The sequence below is a fragment of the Macrosteles quadrilineatus genome, unplaced genomic scaffold, assembly GCF_028750875.1.
Source record: "Macrosteles quadrilineatus isolate MER2022 unplaced genomic scaffold, UCM_ALF_1.0 Scaffold_4__1_contigs__length_99947679, whole genome shotgun sequence".
NCBI lineage: Eukaryota > Metazoa > Arthropoda > Insecta > Hemiptera > Cicadellidae > Macrosteles > Macrosteles quadrilineatus.
The window spans coordinates 29561131-29578969 of record NW_026542597.1 but is presented as its reverse complement, the minus strand read 5'-3'; the positions used below and the strand labels follow the sequence as shown (position 1 = coordinate 29578969).

The window sequence follows — 17839 nt, the reverse complement described above, 5'->3', positions numbered from 1 at the left end:
CTTGCGGCTGTTGAGACATTACTGTTCTCTTCCTCGATCATCATCCACTCCCAGGGTCACAGAAACGTCATTGTCGTCTTTCACGATCGTGTCAAAATCATGAACATCTCCTGCAGTCGTGTAGACATTATCGTTTTCCTCCACAATAGCGGCAAAATTCTGATTACCACCTTCAGCCAATAGTTGTTATCATCGCCTCCCACGGTCACATAAACGTTATTGTCGTAATGCCCGATCGCGGCAAGAGCGGTTTCCATTCGTGTGATCCTCGGAGACGTGTTTTAAGTGCTAAAACGCACTTGTTGCAGTGTATTTATTGATAACATTCCAGTAATCCGGCATTTTCACTAATTTGGCAGTATCACGGTCCTATATGTGACGGATTACTGAGAGTATGCTGTAATAATTGTAATTTCTTCCATTTGTTTTTATTTTCTGTCTATATTAGCGAATTTCCCTATAGGGAAGTAGCTATTACCGTAGGTGGCACGGTAAGACCTAGACCCGGGACCGATTTACTTTTTCATTTTGATGTCCCCAGAGGCCAAAAACACGATTCGTTCAAATTTTTATATATGTATATATATATATATATATATATATATAGACATATATATATATATATATATATACGTCCGTGAACGCGATAACTTGAGTAATTTTTGTCCGATTTTGATGAAATTTGGTTTAAAGGTGTAAAGCGGGATAAACTTGAATGAGTTCGCGAACCAGCATGATCGGACCATGGGAACGGGGCTTTACGGGGGGTTTTATGGGGTAAAAATTGGTTTTTCTCACTTTTGACCCTCAAAACACAAACTTTCCCAATTTCTCTTTAGACCTTTTTAAAGAGCTTAAAAAAACAAATAATTTAGTATATGAAAGTATTTTTGTTCAATTATTAGTAACGGAGAAAATTTAAAAAATTGTAAATTTAAAATTCCCATGTTATTCTTATGGAGAATATTGTCAAATGTTGTAGTTTGCTTGTTTATGAATATATTTTGATCAAACTTGGCAAATTTATTTATTTTCTACTAAGCTATCAATATTTTACTCAAAAACACACTTTATTAGTTTCCTTGTAGCAGCAAACCTAGGTACTCGTTAAACCTAATGTTATTAAAATATATTTAACTGAAAATCAATTCAGACAAATGGAAATTCGCTTAGTCGGCAGGTTTGCTGCGGCGGGGGTATTTTTTGGTTATTTTGTCACGAGCATGGCAACCCGTAAGGCCCCCATGTTAACTATTTTACATTTCAAATGAATTTTTGGTGCTTATTTTTGAGCCTATTTTAATTTATAAAGGTATTCTGCACCTCTTCAGGAAAATGTTTAATATTTTTTCAATATGTATGAAAAATATAACAACTTAAAATTAATTTAATTTGTTATAAAGAAACATGTCTAAGTCGCAATGTTACTGCTGTGTTTCCCAGGTGATGCGGTTGGTAGCCATCAATCTACGGATTCATCTGCTGAGGCTACGGCGCAAGGTTTTTACTCAAAAGTTTTAAAATTTAAACAATTTTTGTTAGAGAATTTTTGGGAGACTTTGTTTTGCAATCAGGAAAAAATCCCATGTAGCATGAAATTCTATATTGCTTTCCTCTTTAAATGTTTTAATAGTAAAATTTTTTATGCTAGCATCAGAATTATTAGTACTACTCATAAGACACCTAGATGTTGGACACCTCAGAATTGAACTAGTGTCCAAATTAAGAAATGTCTAAACTGTAAAAAATCAATAATGGAATGCAGCAATATCATCTGCATATCAAACAACCCTAGCCAAACAGGTTGAGTTGTAACTGGGCTAGTCGTGTGGATAAAAATATGTCTCTATTGTAGCGAAAACACATAAACCACACAAGCATTTGCATGGTTACATTGACTTTGGATATGGTACCAAAGTCTGAATCCCAATTATATGGACCAGCTGTAGCAAGTTTTTATTAAAAGTGAACATATTTAAATAAGCTTGACAAAAAAGTGCTACTATGAAGTTATATTTTCTCACTGTGATAATTAATTAGTTGTTGAATACATAAAACATGCTATAACTTACAATCAGATGCTATTTCAGTTTGGTGTCGTTAAAAATTTGTGTATAAAAAATGAAACTGTTTTACATCCATACATTCTGTTGCTAGACCAATTTGAATGAAATCAGTTTTTATTCTAATAAGGGAACATTTTCTAATTGCATGTTTAAAATATTTCTGAATAAAATTATTTATTTGATTTCATTTTTATATATTTTTTTATAACTTTTGCAGATATGGAATCTTCAGATACTGCTACAGGTGTCTTCTCTCTCAGCCAAAGTGATCTTTCTGCCAATTTGGGGACTGAAGGTAAAGGACTAAGGTGTTTCATTAGTCAGTTTCTCCTTTTGAAATATTTTGAATAGCAGTTAGATACAAATAGATTATAAATGGGTATAGAGGTGTGTGTTGCAGCTTTTTTTTATTTGATACATCTATGCAATTTAAAGAATTTCTATTCGGAAATATCAGTTGGAAATGGATTATTCCATAGTGAATTATCTCAGTCCATACTCCATACTGCCCAATAAATTATATTATTTGGTAACAAGACTTTAAGGATTTTGTTGAGAATAAGTTGAACAGAAGGCCTACCTTACTGATCTAAGTAGTTGTAAGTACAAGAATGGACTACCTACTCCTTCTCCAAAGAGTCTTTCTTCTTGTTGTATGTTTGTTATATGTTGTATGTTTCGTGTTGTGTACATTAAACTATTCTCGTCAGCAAGGTAAGCCTACCCACCAAATGAGTTAAGTTACAATTAGGTAAATAACAGTTTCGCTTTGATGACACATGTACAACCTGTTGTACAACTTTATTTGACATCTTATTCTGTTTAGGTCTATCAAGTCTGAACAGCAGAGTGGGTCAGTCCCCCCCACTCTCTCCTAGCATGTTGTTTCCTGAGACTCCTCGCAGCAGCAGACAGTCCCCGTCCGAGGAATCATCTGGTACGTGTAACTCGCTGAAAACTGATCCGCTAAACTAGTGAACGGTTTTAGCGAATCTCGATCAGTAACTTGAAGCTTGTCTGCAAGTGTCTCCGAGCTCCAGTAGCGACTAAACTTGTTGGAAGTCGTGATAACAAAACAGTCTTTTAGCAATGAATAAAAAGCAGTTGCAGCAAATGTTCTTTAAAAGAGATATTGAGATTTTAAAACTAATTACTAACTAGGCAAAGCACGACAATCCCCTAATGAATCTTTACCTACAATAGCGATTATAAAAAACTTATTACACTTAGTTCATAGAAAACTTATGTTTAGTTCAATTTTATCTTTCCATAGATAGTTGGTCATTATGGAATTGGGTATTACAGTCAAAGCCTACCTCTATCTATGCGAAAGTTAGTTTCGTTGTACAGTGGAACCTCAATAAATTGAATCCCAAGGGAAACAGGGATATTTTGAATTATCAAGTAGGCTACTTTGAATAATGAAGGTTCATCCTCTCCAAAATTCAATTTATAGAGGTTCATTTCAGTGCAAACCAAAACATCAGGAGAATTGATTGCCTTCTAAAATATAGTGTTATGTACGTTGTGCATTGTATTGGAAAAATAATGCAATAATTATAAGATTTAATACTTTAAAATGGAAGAAGTACTGCACAACTCCCGATTAACCGGGATAAAGTAGGGTTTGGCTTCCCGGATACGTAAAATCGCAGTTAACCCACAAAACTATTGAGTAGGAAATGGTTTTAAAATACATGACAGTTTTAAATTATGGTAATTAACAAATTTATAAACATTAAAACCTAACTGAATGTTTTATTTGACAGGAACAACAATGAATAACACACTTATTTGAACACAATGACACCTGTAAATACAAAGAGATCCTCAGTCTTTAGATCAAATAAAATATTTACATAAAATACATAAACTACCGTGAATTAATTTATTTTTAAATAATATATTACAGTTTTCTGTTTTTGAACAAAGAAATATCTCTTTATGACCTTACTACAGTAGAACCTCGCTAATTTAAATTTCAGAGGAAAGCCAATATATTTTGAATTATAGGAAGCTTGAAATATACATAGAGAGTTTGAATTATAGAGGTCAGAATAGATAAAATTCGAATTACAGTAGAACCTCAATTACTCGAACCTCAATATCTCGAATTCCTCAATATCTCGATTTTTTTTTAAATCCCCTTGAAATCCACATTAATCATAATGTTAAAAGTACATTTATAAGTCGAAGTTTCTAAATATTTATAACCTCAATAAGTCGAATTTGAACAACTTTTGAACAATAACATTCTACCTCTATAACTCGAATTTTCCCGTCATCGAGCCTCAGTAACTCGAAGTTTACCTTTATAAGTCGAAGTTCGCATGAATGTGCCTCAATAATTCGAAGTTTTGCCTTAACAGTGCGAGTCAGTTGTGTCTTGATTCCTGTCGAGACGTGAAAATCGATCTTCCTGTGTTTGCTTCCCGTGTCTGTTTGGCTAGGCACTGATGTAGTCACTAGTCAGTGTAGTTTGCCCGTTTTGCCAAAGTAGATTCAGTAAATAACTACATTACGATGCATTTTGTTTAGTACGGTAATTCAATCACACTAGAATTTTCCCTTTAAATATTACTCTCTACAGTCTAAATACTTTTGTATGTACAGTATTGTACCTATTCAGTATTTTTGTTGTTACAGTAGCTTGTTTTTACAGTACATATAAAGAGTTTGACTAACGTTTTCTTTAAACAAACATTATACACAGTAAATGTAGTTCCGTTTATGGATGATATATACTGTATTATTGTTTTGTACAATATTTAAACTATTTTTTTTGTCATTTAACATGTTTTTTATGTACTTTATCAAACTTATTGCCAACTAATAAATACAGTACTTTATGTGTATTCAAATAGTTTTATTTTGCTTCCAAAGTTACTCCTCAGTACGTATAAAAACAGTTAGAGTTCGATTATAAAGGTTTAACACGTATAAGTCGAGTTATAAAGGCCGTGACGTAACATCACTGTCAGACCCCAACACCTCAGTATCTCGAACTTTTTCAAATGGAACCTTCATAACTCGAACCTCACTAACTTGAAAAACTTGATAACTCGAATTTTTATCATAACCCCTTCAGATTCGAGATATCGAGGTCCTACTGTATGGAGGTCCCAGTTTTAAGTGTAGAGAGTTTGAGAGAACGGAGACTAATAAACACAGTGTGGGAACATCAATAAGAGCGCCAGTTCATGTTATGCGTATATTTTGTTCTAAATTCGAATTACAAAGGCTTACGGTAATGCAGTTCGAATTGTAGAGGTTGACTTCGAATTTTGTAGGTAACAATTTGAATCATGGCAACAAAATTTGAATTGTAGAGGCTCAAGTATGTGCAAATTCTAATTGTAGAGGCTGCATTAAGCATATAAATCACTTTGAATTATCGGTATATTATTTCTCGAATTTCAGAGGTTTTCTGAGGGGAACAGTCAAACATTTTTAATAATAAAGGATTTTGAATTATCGAGGTTCGAGTTAGCGAGGTTCTACTGTATCATGTTCATGTTGTAACACAATTTTGTCTGCAATTGAAGCATTGTATTGCAAACGGAGTAAGAGGGGAGGCTGGTGACAGTGATTCATGGTTTGTTTACAACCTACTTCCCTTCCTTCCGAGAAAAAGACACTGCAGTTTCTAAAACATAGATCGCAACACAAGCAGAAATTGGACAGTATAAAGGGTTGGTAATTCATGTCGAAACAAGATGCAGTAAAATGTAAATGAAGTGCTATGATGTATATAAGAGGTTCCAAGTCTACAAATTAGCTTCCTAAAGAATTATTTTAAGTTTTTGAAAAATAACCATGTTTTCAAACTTATACAGCAATACCTCAATTACCACCTGTAAATGGATTTGAGTAGATAATGTTATTTTCGAGTTCTGCATTAAATTTTGAATAAGAATAATAGAAAAAATGACGGAGGATCAGTAGTAAAAACTCCATTGTAGATTCAAAGATAAAAATTAAAGTGTTAGTTTAAAAAAAAAACAAACATTGGTTTATTGCATTTTTCTATACCCTGTATACAAGAAGGTGGCCAAATATGTTAAAAACTGCACCATTTTATAAGCTTTTCAACCATGTGCTACGAGTATTGAGGTTTAGATATGCGTTTGTTTGTTTTAGTGGTTTGAATACTAGAAAACAGGGAACTTTTTTACTGTTTTTATTGTTCAAATTGAAAGAAAAATACAAGTTTTTCTTAATACGTGCCGAATTTCTATGTGTTTTTAATGTTAAAGACACCATGTTTTGTCTTCAAACCACTAAAGTGTACATAAGCAGACGGAAAACTCAATAGTGTAGCGTATGGTTGGAAAGCTTATAAAATGCCGCAGTTTTTAACATATTTGGCCATCTTCTTGTATACAGGGTGTAGACAATGGTTTTTAAAATGTTTATCAAACACCTTATTTTATCTTTGGATCTATTTACAATGGAGTTTTTCCTATTGATCCTTCATCGCTATCTTATTTTTTTAATTAAAAAATTAATGTAGAACACAAAAATTACATTATCTACTGAAATCCTTTTACAGGTAATTGAGAAATTGCTGTATTAAGTTTAAAAACATGGTTATTTTAGAGAAATCCTACCTGTTAGAGAAACCCTTCATCGGTTTGGCAATTTTTCATTTCATTTCAAGTCTACTATTGTTGTTTTAGGTCAAAACATCATTGTAGAAGCCAATAACAACACGGTGGACTCACTGCAAGAAGATGGCGCAAAGAAACTTAAAGCTTTTGGAAAAAGGTTGTTAAGATTGGAAGCACGTGACAGATACAGAGGCAAGCAATTGGCCAGAATGGAGAGAGCGAACCAGAAGAGATTTATGAAGACGCAATATATAGTAAAGGACATTGCAAAGACACAAAGAAAATTGTTATTGCAATTTACAAAGTTTGTGGACGAAAAAAATAAAAAGTAGATCCTAAAAGTCTCTTCACGTTTTCTCTGCATGAGAGTTTATCCAAAAAGACAATTATATTTCACATGGAATCAATTCTTTAATTTCTCATCATATTTTGCCAATCATTTAATTTGAATCATTTAGTTTTTGTTGGTGAAGCAGGGGTTTTCTTACAAACATAGTTATGCATAAACATTTTTTAAATCCTTTTTTGACAATCTTATTTTTAGATCTGGTTAGTATTAGTGGTATTAGTTTATCTCAAAGAGATTGTTTTATATCGGATCACTTAGAACAACATGCTTTTTCAGTTTTCTTTGGTTAATGTAGTCAAATTTATGGCTAAAACCTTTTTATCTTTAGTATTTGTAACATATAGTTGAGAAATGTCACAGCCATTGTCTACTTTTCTGTTGCATAGCCCTACTGTAAAAATCATTTTGACGATTTTTTAAATTTAGTCATATACAAGTACCTAATAATTGTAGTTACTAAGAATTGGTGTAAATATTTGCATTAATGCGATCAAATATGTTGCTAAATTGCAACCGGTTTCGACTCACATAGGAGTCATCGTCAGGCCAGTACAGATGTCTTCTCGCATCATTCAAAGGTCGTAAATTCATAATAAAGAAATAAATAAAACACGCACATGTACACGAACATAAAAACAAACATTTAGGGTTAAAAACTAAGGGTAATACTGCAACGACACCGGACACGAAATTTTTTTTATTTAATTTTTTATTTGGAAACCTATTTTATTATAATACACTTTGCCTATTAGACACAGTAACAATAAACTTAAAATTATGATCTAAATAATAAGTAACTTAGATTAGTAATGTTGTCCATATAAATTTGATCATGTAAATGCAGGTATTTAAATTCTGGAGGATAGAACTCAATATAACTGTAATTACAATTGTTTTAGTTTTAGTAGTCTACTTTAACGTTCTCGTTAATGTGTTTGGTTGTATTGTTCCTGTTTCTTTTTATGTTAAGTTTGGTTACCACTTTTTATTAGTATAAGTGTTTTACGCAGAGTGATTACTGGCAAACTGTTTGTATTTGCATTTATTCTCATACAAGTTAAGCATATTATTATACATTCCATGGTATGTTTATATTTCTTATAATAAAAATTCATTAAAAAATTGAACTTTTGTATTGTTTGCTTTTTGAAATACGTTTTATTACTGAGATCTTCAAACAAAACCTGGTTACAACTTTGGTTTTTGTACAGATCACTCTGTCTTGTATTATATTGTTAAAATAGAGTAGTCAAGCTGTTCAAAGTTTTTATACCTTAATATTGTATTTTGAAATACATTGTTCTTTTCAAATGATTCATTTACTTATTGACCTTCGTAGTAAAAAAAAATACCTTAAGCAAGAATACAAACCATGTGAATAATAGGGATTATACGGTTACACTTCAATCCCTATAGTGGTTCCGAGGGTAGAATCATGTCACATCCCTAACATAGGGCCGATTATGTTGTGACCTCGTTGCAATGGGTAGTTATCTCCTGAGCAGTTGTTTAATTAAATTAACTTGCTGAATAATACTACAAATGAATATTATGAAAGAAGATCATATGGTGTAATCATTTTCAGTACTTGCAACAGGCCGTATTTAGAATCTATGAGGCCCCCGGCGGTTCTCACCAGAGAGGCCCCTCTCAATACTCTGATTCTTCAAAGGTTGGAACTTAATTGTTTAGAAATGCACGAGGTATTGCTTCAACTCGATGAAATGACCTTTTGTTTCCAACAATCTGATTGAAAAAAAGGAGACTAGCTAATAAATAAGTCTATTAATTTTTTGCGTGAGCACTGACACATAATCTTAATCTCCTTCGATCACGTCGGAATTATGAACGACTCATGTGATCGCGGAGAAATGGTGAACATCTTGCGTGAGCGCTGAGACGTCATCTTTCTCTCCTCTGATCGCGAAGGAATCGTGAACGACTCATGTCGCCACGGAGAAATGGTGAACATCTTGTGCGGCCGTGTAGGTAGACATCATCATCGTCTCCCGCGGTCACGAAAAAGAGATCGTCGTCTTGCGTCACAGTAGCAAAATCATTAACATCTCCTGCGGCGGCGTAGACATCATCATCATCTCCCGCGGTAACGAAAACGTGATCGTCGTCCTGCGCGATAGCGGCCAAATCATGAACATCTCCTGCGGCCATGTAGGTAGTCATCATCATTGTCTCCCGCGGTCACGATACAATCATGGACTTCTTCCGCGATGACGGATGAATAGTGACTCCTACGCTATGGATAATGCAAAACAGTGGCTGGCTGCTTGCCGGCATTTTCCTGATTTCCATCTGTTGTAGGGGTTTGTGCCAGGACAAACAAGTCCTGTGTGGTTTTCACTTAGAATTTGGACGGTCACCAATGAATGTATTTTCTACTAACCCTATTTATTTACAGTTTTAAATAACTCAAAACTAAAAAAAAACTTCTGTAAATCCATCTAAAGAAATTATTATTGTGGTGCATTGTAAAATATCACAATTTCAATTCACAAGTTATCCTCTGTCGGTTGCACTATATCTCTCAAATACATTTTTCCTTAAAACTTTCTTTGGGTAGGCCTACCTACTTTAGACATATATTTTCCCCATTTTTTATTTTACTTTATATAACAACTCTTGGCCTATAGATTTCATACATACTTCACATCGTTTCATTTCTCAATTAGTAAAAAAAGTTGTCAGACCATAGACATTCTTGTATCCATTAGATACAATGCGACCATGCCTGTGTAAAATCAAATTGGGACCAGTGCCACTGCATGTAAAATTGAACTCGATGTTTTCTTTTCTGGGTAAAAACACTTATTTATTTCTATATATTTAATGAAATTACTTAATTTTTAATGATATAACAGAGACATATCACATAAAAACGGTAGCACTGTATCTATCAGATACAACGGAGTAAAACAAGGCATGTGTGCACGGGACGACGTTAACAGCGATACTAGGTGTGTTGGGGTGAGGGGATGAAACGGCACAATTGCCAAGACTGGTTTTGGGACGAGGACTTGAAATGGCAATAATTTTCATGTTGCGGTATCTAATAGATTAGTTGCGACCGACAGAGGGTTAAAGAATGATATTTAAAAGGATTATTTAAAGGTCTGTTAAAAATATCAAACTAAATTGAATTTTAATTTTATTTTTTAAATATATAGATACTTTATTTATTATGTAACAAAATCTATCTAAATCCTAACTATATGTTATCCAATAAGACAAGCTAATAAATTTCATTTCTTGTCATCATCAATATCATCATTATCGTCATCATCATCAAGATCTTCAACTGTATCGATGATTCTTCTTTTCAGATCTTCGTAGCTTTCAGAATTCTGAAAAAAACCAAATTATTATGGTAAATAAATTAACCGGTAAGTTGGTATGTTAATAATCAGAATAGATTCTACTCGTCTAGCAAGTCTTCAAATTAATAATAAAGATAAGCATATTTTGTATTGTCTAGTTCAATACATAACCCTCAATTTCGTGTAGTGCTTGTTTACATAACCTTGAACATTAAGTTATAACTTTTGCATTGTTATGTGGGTTTGCCATAGCCGTTTTGCTTCTATTATCTTTTAAAATTTTGTTGATGGTATTTAGAAAATATAATACGGAAAGTAAATAAAAGAAACGTCTTCTAACATGAATTAGGATGCTTGCTTAAGAGAAAGGTGTGCAACTTACCTTGGAAATACAGCAGTCAAAGTTAAGCCTAAAAGATACAAAGCATAGTTAGATAGGGTGCATAGAATTACAGTGCTTCCAACTATCTCATAATAATTTGTAAAGTAATATGTAAAAATCACTAAATAGGGTGCAATCAGACCTAAATCTCAACATCTAGAGTGAAAGCTAACTTTTTTGACTCCAAACCGTTCAACATAGTCTTCCCCGTATTGTATTGTACACCATTTTGAGAGTCGAGTTAGGTGGGGAGGGGGTTTAAAGTTGAAAATATTTATAGTTTTTTTAGCGCAAAACTACATTTTTTGATAAATTTTAAATAAAAATCGTTCTTTTCATAATCTTTTTAACGTCAATGGTTACAGAGTTACAAAAGTTCGAAATGGACATTTTTCGAGTATTTTTACGCTTAAAAAATCCCCAGACAGCTAAATATTTCAAAAAATGATACAAAGATATAACTACATAACTTGGAATAAAGTCACTGGACATAAAAGATTTTTTTTTAATCATTCAGTGATAGGCTACCTTCTCAGGGGAACGGCCAGCTGGGAGTCAGAAGAACATCTTTAAGGTAAGCATAGGTTTGTCGCAAATCTGAACTAAAACGGACAACTGAGTAAAAAATAGGCACCGTTGAAAGATTAAAAATTGCAAATTTAAACTAGTGTTTTCTTTCAATGGCTTCCATTTTTGACTTAGTTGAAGCAAGGATAGCATAAGCCTTTAGAACCCTTGCATGGCGTTTGGCCGAGAATGAAATTTAGTAGTTTCAAGAAGAAAATTACATGAAGCAGAGAGGCAATGTTTTAGAGAGAGTAAATAGACTCAGCATTTTTAACATAATTAAAACTGTTACAATATAAAATCTTGGTAAATGTACCTGAAGGATTGTACAATAAATTTGTTGAATTAAGCTTAGATGAAGCACCCTTGGAGGGGCGAAATATCAAATTCATTGTGTGATTAAATTTTATTTAGTGTGCTATCAACTGTCACCAAGCAGAGTTCTGTTACCAACTCCTTCGTCCAGAATGCATTCCTAGGCAAAGTACTATTTCCTCTAAAACAACCAATCAAGATTCATGCCATTGTTAAGTACAAGATTCGACAGTGTGCCATTAAAGAGGAACTATTCAGAGTTACCTCAAGTTTTAATCATTGACTTGTGGATATTAAAGTAGGTATTCCATGCCCATTGTTATAGTTGTAGCCGATTTCAAATGAAAATGAACGATGATTTCTCTCAAATACGCCAGCGTTTCAACCAAGCCAATTAAAAGGAAACTTAATGTACACTCTCATGAAATATTCTTGGCCGCCGCTGGTTCATTATAGTTGGGGTGTCTACTCATCAGCATGTCAATCATTTGAACTGTGTAAAGTGTTTCTGAGAGTTTAAATAACTTCTTGATCAACATTGTACATGTTATTAAATTTACAGAAAGTAAATCAAAGAAACGTCAAAACATATATTTACACTTATACTGTTACTCACAAGGTAAACATGCATAAAAGATGGAATGTGGTGATCGATTTCGATTGGACACTCCAATCATCATCAGACCCAATAGGCGAATGAGAGACATTCATCAGACATACGTCTATAGGGTCTGATGATGATTGGAGTGTCCAATCGTAATCGATTCCCACATACCATATTTTATGTATATTTACCGTCTTGTGAGTAACAATATGCTTAAATATATGTTTTAAGTGTTTTTTTATTTTACTTTCCGAGGTTTGATCTAAGCAAAGTGTTTTTAAGAGTTACCGTCCACATGTCCGTGTCCCACTCTGGGAAGAGCCGACGGAAGCTTAGTGGCTCCTCTCCCTGGTGAACTACCACAACAACAGTATCAGCTGGTCTGCGGGAGTAATCCCTCTCTAGGTAGTCCTGGAATATAAGAATATAACGGTTATCTTATCAAACTTTTATTAGGGTGGGCCGACATTCTTTTGTAAAAACCAAGTTTAACTTGATCACACCTCTCATAAATCAAACCCTGGAATTAATCACAATAAAAAGCAACTCAAAATTATACATCTGATCTGCTCGAGAATTAGAAGATGTAGCAGGCATTCAACATTGAAAGAATCCAAACTTTTAGTAACATTTGTAAGTTAATTGATCTTGTAATTATTATTAATGAAAATAAAACATTGTTCTGATCATTCAAAACCCAACCTTCATTTTCTATCTTGCATTTTCATTTATTACTCGAGCTACCATAAACAACTTGAACAAGCTATAAAACCTGGACCAGTACCCTGTTACTATTCCAGTAATACATAAAAAATGTCCTCTTTAATAAACAAAAAGCTAAAACCTCAAAAATAAATCAAAGAACTCTACTTTGAAGCATTGTCCCCAAAAATTTCCAAAACAACTCAAACCTCAAATTTCACTTGGATTCTAAAACTGCATGTCACTTAGTAGCTTAATTTAAATGTAGGTCTAATGATGGTGATGGTAAGGTAAAAAAAACCATGAGGCTTTTAAAAAATTGAATTAGATTTGGATAAAACTATGGTTTTTTTTAACAAAGGTCATAGTTGTATAGGCTACCTGTTTGTTTTTTTTTTTTCGACAAGTTAGTTGAAACCCTAACAACTGAAGGATATATTAATTATTTAGTTTTTAGCAAATTTCCCTATAGGGAAACAGCTATTTAACAATTTACTTTTTTTAGTTTGTTACACCTGAGCGAACAACTAAGAAAGAAGTTTCGCTGAGTTACCACTGTTTTCCTTTACTTTTCACTTTTGATAAAGATATGGTTGGTTATAGCGGATATCATAATAAGACAATTGACTTTTTGTTTTCAAGGTTGCTAGTTCCTACACACTGGGACGGGTGGCATCGTCCTGTGATTCAGCTACTAGGAGGTCACGAATTGTGGATATTTATAGGCATGCACTGTGGATGCGATACTCCCTAGTGTGGATTAACGTCCGCACGGGTGAGTACTACGGTTATCCGCAGTACTATCCTGATAATTAGACCAATAAAGGCAAAAATGTGGTTCGGATTCCACTATAAACTGTAGGCCCCTTAGTTGCCATTAGCTGTTTGGGCTATTAATTAACAGCTGTGTCTAAGGAATATGTCGGCCTTAGTCACTAACAAGGCTACAAGATCGCACCACTCATCCTACACTCATCTCCATTCATACTTGGCTTAAAATACCTACTTTGTATGGTCGCCATTTCACTAAAAAGTATTAAAGTATACATTGGTCTACCCAATCATAGGATTATTGCATGAAGGGTTGCCTTGATTAGGCATAGGCACTATTTGATCTTATACTTAAACATACCTCTGCCATTTTAATAGCTAGTCTTCTTTCTTCCTCTGTGGACTGGTCTCCAACCCAAACATAGACCAACTCTCCAGAATCCAAAACCATCACGTCATCTTCAAACAAATCCTGCAAACAAAATTGAAAGTTACTTAAATCTACTGCTAATGATAAAAACACAATTGTTGGGCAGTGTCAGAATGAATGGGAAAAACCAAGTCAAACAAATCAAATTTTTAATTTAAATGTTTCTTGTAATTATAATAATTGACAACGACAAAGGTACAGTACAAAGCCTATATTAGTCCTTATATCGGTCCTCCGAGCAAGAATTAATAAAGTTTTAGAATTTAGCTTCCGGATTACGTTGAATATATTAAGTATAAATTGGTGCCTAAAGATGACTTTGTAGAAAGTCTAAACTAGTTGCGACACTAGCAACAATTAGGATTACTACGAAGCAGGTATTTACACCAGTTTAATATAATTAATAAAGAGCAAGCCTACTTACTTGTTTATCCCAAATACTATCATATTTGGAAACTTTGATATCTTTTACAATAAAGTTTAAAGCACTAACCTGTTGGGAGAAATGGTGAATCTCCTCCACCCGCAGCTTGTTGGGGAAAGGCACGTGGCAATGGAACAGTTTGGTGGCTCGGATGGGTCGGTGGAGCTCCAGAGTGGACGGATACTCGCCTCGGCCTCCGAGCGCCTCCCAGAACTGCTCAGGCTCGCCACCCTCGCTCATGGTTGTAACGCTGTGTCCAGGGGCGAGCAGACCACTCACATCCTCAGCCAGGTCCTCCAACTCAGAAGAGCAGTCCTGCCACCATTGGAAAAAAAATCATTAAATTGAGGTGTTGTAGACAGAACATACTCTCTCAAGGACTAAAGATCACCTGAAGACAATTTGTTTCTTACATCTTCAGCCAGGTTCTCCAACTCGGAAAAGCAGTTTTTGCCACCACCGGAAAAATAAATTCATCAAAATCTACTGCCATATCCTCAAGCTCTAAATCCAGACAAGATTAAATAATTTTAAGCTTCGTTTTATGTCCTGTAACACTCAAGACTGTTGATGAATTCTGTTTGTTTTTAGGTTATTTTGTTTACTTGAAAATGATTCAGACTGGAGGGCCCAAATCAAGGTGTCGGAACCAGTCCAGAGATATATGAGGAAAATGGGCCATAATGATTAGGATGCTACAGATTATACTTATCGGAGGGGTTGTGTTGATGAGGAAAAGTACTGGTTGGGGTGGAACTCCATCAAGCCTCCAATAATCTCCATCGCTCTTTCTTGAGTATTATAAACCAGAAAACCATTAAAATACACCCTCAAATAAGAGAGAAATAATTTGTTAACACCAACACACTTGTCCCAGACTAAACACACACCAGGAAAAGTAAGCTATCGCAATAAGGATGAGAAGTCTACTTGCAATATTCAAAGTCAATGGTTTTACCTTGCCAATCCACAAGTATGTGGTTCCAGGAGTCTCCAGAACGTAAGCCTGGTTGGATGCTAAGGAAGTGACACGCTCAGGGACCTGAACTGCATGGAGATCGTCCTTACAAGAGCCTCGAACCTGCAAAACCACGTTGAGTTCATAAAAGTATGTTTTTGATCATACCTTGTCAATGGAATGGATTTAGAATTGTAACAAACCACTTTGGGACAGTAATCAATACCAGGGTATGTATTTTAACATTTTAAACTTCATGGATAGGCTTATTTGTTATCCATAAGTACACAGACCATAAAAACCACAGAGTAAATAAACGGTATCAGCATTCTGACACATACTTCCTCCCATAAGTTTGTCAACAACCTTAATCATGTGTAAGCGGTGAAAGTAAATATACGGAAATAGGATTTGTACAATTTTGTTCAGAATTTAAAGGACCATAACATACTAAATTTTTTATCAAAATCGTTGGGGCCATTTTTGGGAAAATCCGATTTTTCCGTTATTTTATGGGGTTTTATGAGAAAATCCCCATTAAAAATCTAAATTTCTAAAAAATGAAAAACATTATCTAAATTGTAAGGACCATAACATACTATGTTCAATAATACCCCTGCCGCAGCAAACCTGCAGACTAAGCGAATTTCCATTTGACTGATTGGATTTACACTGAAATGTCTACTTAAAAATATAACATTTATTCCCGATTTAAATAGAATTAGTTTAAAAAGTACTTAGGTTTGCTGCATCAGGGAGGGTAAAACTGTTTTTTTTTTAATTTTAATAGTTAGTAAGAAATAAAAACATTTTCCAAATTTGATCAAAATATGTTCATAAACAAGCAAACTACAACAGTTTACTTATTCTCCATAAGAATAACATGGGAATTTCAAATTTACAGTTTATTCGGAATTTTCTCCGTAACCATTAGGCGCATAATAACGCTTCAATAACCCCTGTTCCCATGGTCCGATCATGCTGGATCATGAACTCGTTCGAATACAGGTTTACACGTTTGTACCAAATTTCATCAAAATCGGATCATTTTTGCTCGAGTTATCGTGCTAACGGACACACACACACACATATATATATATATATATATATATATATATATATATATATGAATTTGAACGGATGGCCTCATGTTTTTGGTCTCTAGGGACCTCGAAAATAAAAAAAAAAATCGGTCCCGCGTCCAGGTCTTACCATGAGTACTACGGTAATAGCTTATTCCCTATATGGGAAATTCGCTAAAAACCAGATTTTATTCTAAAATCCTATTTTTTGTTATTTTATGGGAAAATAACATAATTTACGATAACTTTTGAAACGTAATTTTTACAGAAATGGGATTTGTACCATTTTGTTCAGAATTTAAAGGGCTAAAACATATTACATTTTTATCAAAATCGTTCGGGCCATTTTTGGGAAAATTCTATTTTTCCGTCATTTTATGGGAAAATCCCCGTTAAAAATAAAAATTTCTAAAAAATGAAAAAAAAACGCCTGGAGATACCACGGGTTAGTACCTACATACCAAATTTCATCGAAATAGGACTACAGGTGTAGTCCCTAGCTCTGTACACATCCAGACACACAGACACACACACAGACATCACTTCGAAAACCACTTTTTTGGGTCCAGGGGGACCCAAAACGAATATATCCACTCAAAACTCAAACTCGAAAATTTTGACGATAACAATACCTTCTCCATATACTATGGTATAGGGGAAGAAAGTAAAAGACCATAAAATACACAGTTTTCCTATTTTCAAATTTCCTGCCATTTTTGAAAATGGTGGCCATTTTTGAAACAGTGGAATCAATATTTTTTTTACTTTTTTATAGTCTTTTTAGAATGTAGATGCAATTTTAAGACTTGTATGCTCTTAGCTTTTTCTCTCTAAGCTTACTTGTTAAGGAGCTACATGAGGTAGAATGTACACCGCAAGTCATTTTATTCTTAGTTGTAACACACTGCAACTCCCAAACGAGTAGGTAGCTTTAGGCCCAGTGCACACGGTGTGACTGTTTTACAACCGTCGCTGCAAACCAGTTGCACGTGCAACTGTTTTGTGACCTTGGCAATGTATTGCAGTGGGGAGGCACATGACGCAACTGGTTGTTGGCGATCTCAAAAAACGTTTGAAACCAGTCACATACAACTGTGGGCCCGAGGTTGCAGTTGCGTTGCAGACTTTAGTTGCACGAGACCACGGGGTGTTTTGGTGGTGTTTGGTGGTATTTTGTATCTTGTAAGTTCCAAAAAGGTGTCTTTTGACATTCTGTAAAAAGATTTAAATTTCCTATACGACTGTGA

At 34.3% G+C, this 17839-nt stretch overlaps 2 protein-coding genes across 12 annotated transcripts in view; one reads left to right on the top strand and one right to left on the bottom strand.

Moving 5' to 3' along the window:
• LOC128993242 (platelet binding protein GspB-like) overlaps nucleotides 1–8339 on the top strand; it is a 52949-nt gene extending 44610 nt beyond the window's left edge. For 9 of the 10 annotated variants that reach the window (XM_054417019.1, XM_054417022.1, XM_054417020.1 and 6 more), the window contains 4 exons: nucleotides 1444–1500; nucleotides 2284–2361; nucleotides 2893–3003; nucleotides 6746–8339. In XM_054417019.1, coding sequence (XP_054272994.1) covers nucleotides 1444–1500; nucleotides 2284–2361; nucleotides 2893–3003; nucleotides 6746–7008 — 509 coding nt within the window. In that variant the 3' untranslated portion in view covers nucleotides 7009–8339. The remainder of the gene's footprint in view (nucleotides 1–1443; nucleotides 1501–2283; nucleotides 2362–2892; nucleotides 3004–6745) is intronic. The other variant, XM_054417018.1, reaches the window with a different exon arrangement.
• Nucleotides 8340–10175: 1836 nt separating this feature from the next.
• The window catches only part of LOC128993244 (gelsolin, cytoplasmic), a 57371-nt gene continuing 49707 nt past the window's right edge, over nucleotides 10176–17839 (bottom strand). The window contains exons 15-20 of one of the 2 annotated variants that reach the window (XM_054417024.1): nucleotides 15511–15633; nucleotides 14622–14867; nucleotides 14060–14170; nucleotides 12514–12636; nucleotides 10740–10767; nucleotides 10176–10384 (exon numbers count right to left, since the gene is read on the bottom strand). In XM_054417024.1, coding sequence (XP_054272999.1) covers nucleotides 10762–10767; nucleotides 12514–12636; nucleotides 14060–14170; nucleotides 14622–14867; nucleotides 15511–15633 — 609 coding nt within the window. In that variant the 3' untranslated portion in view covers nucleotides 10176–10384; nucleotides 10740–10761. The remainder of the gene's footprint in view (nucleotides 10385–10739; nucleotides 10768–12513; nucleotides 12637–14059; nucleotides 14171–14621; nucleotides 14868–15510; nucleotides 15634–17839) is intronic. The other variant, XM_054417023.1, reaches the window with a different exon arrangement.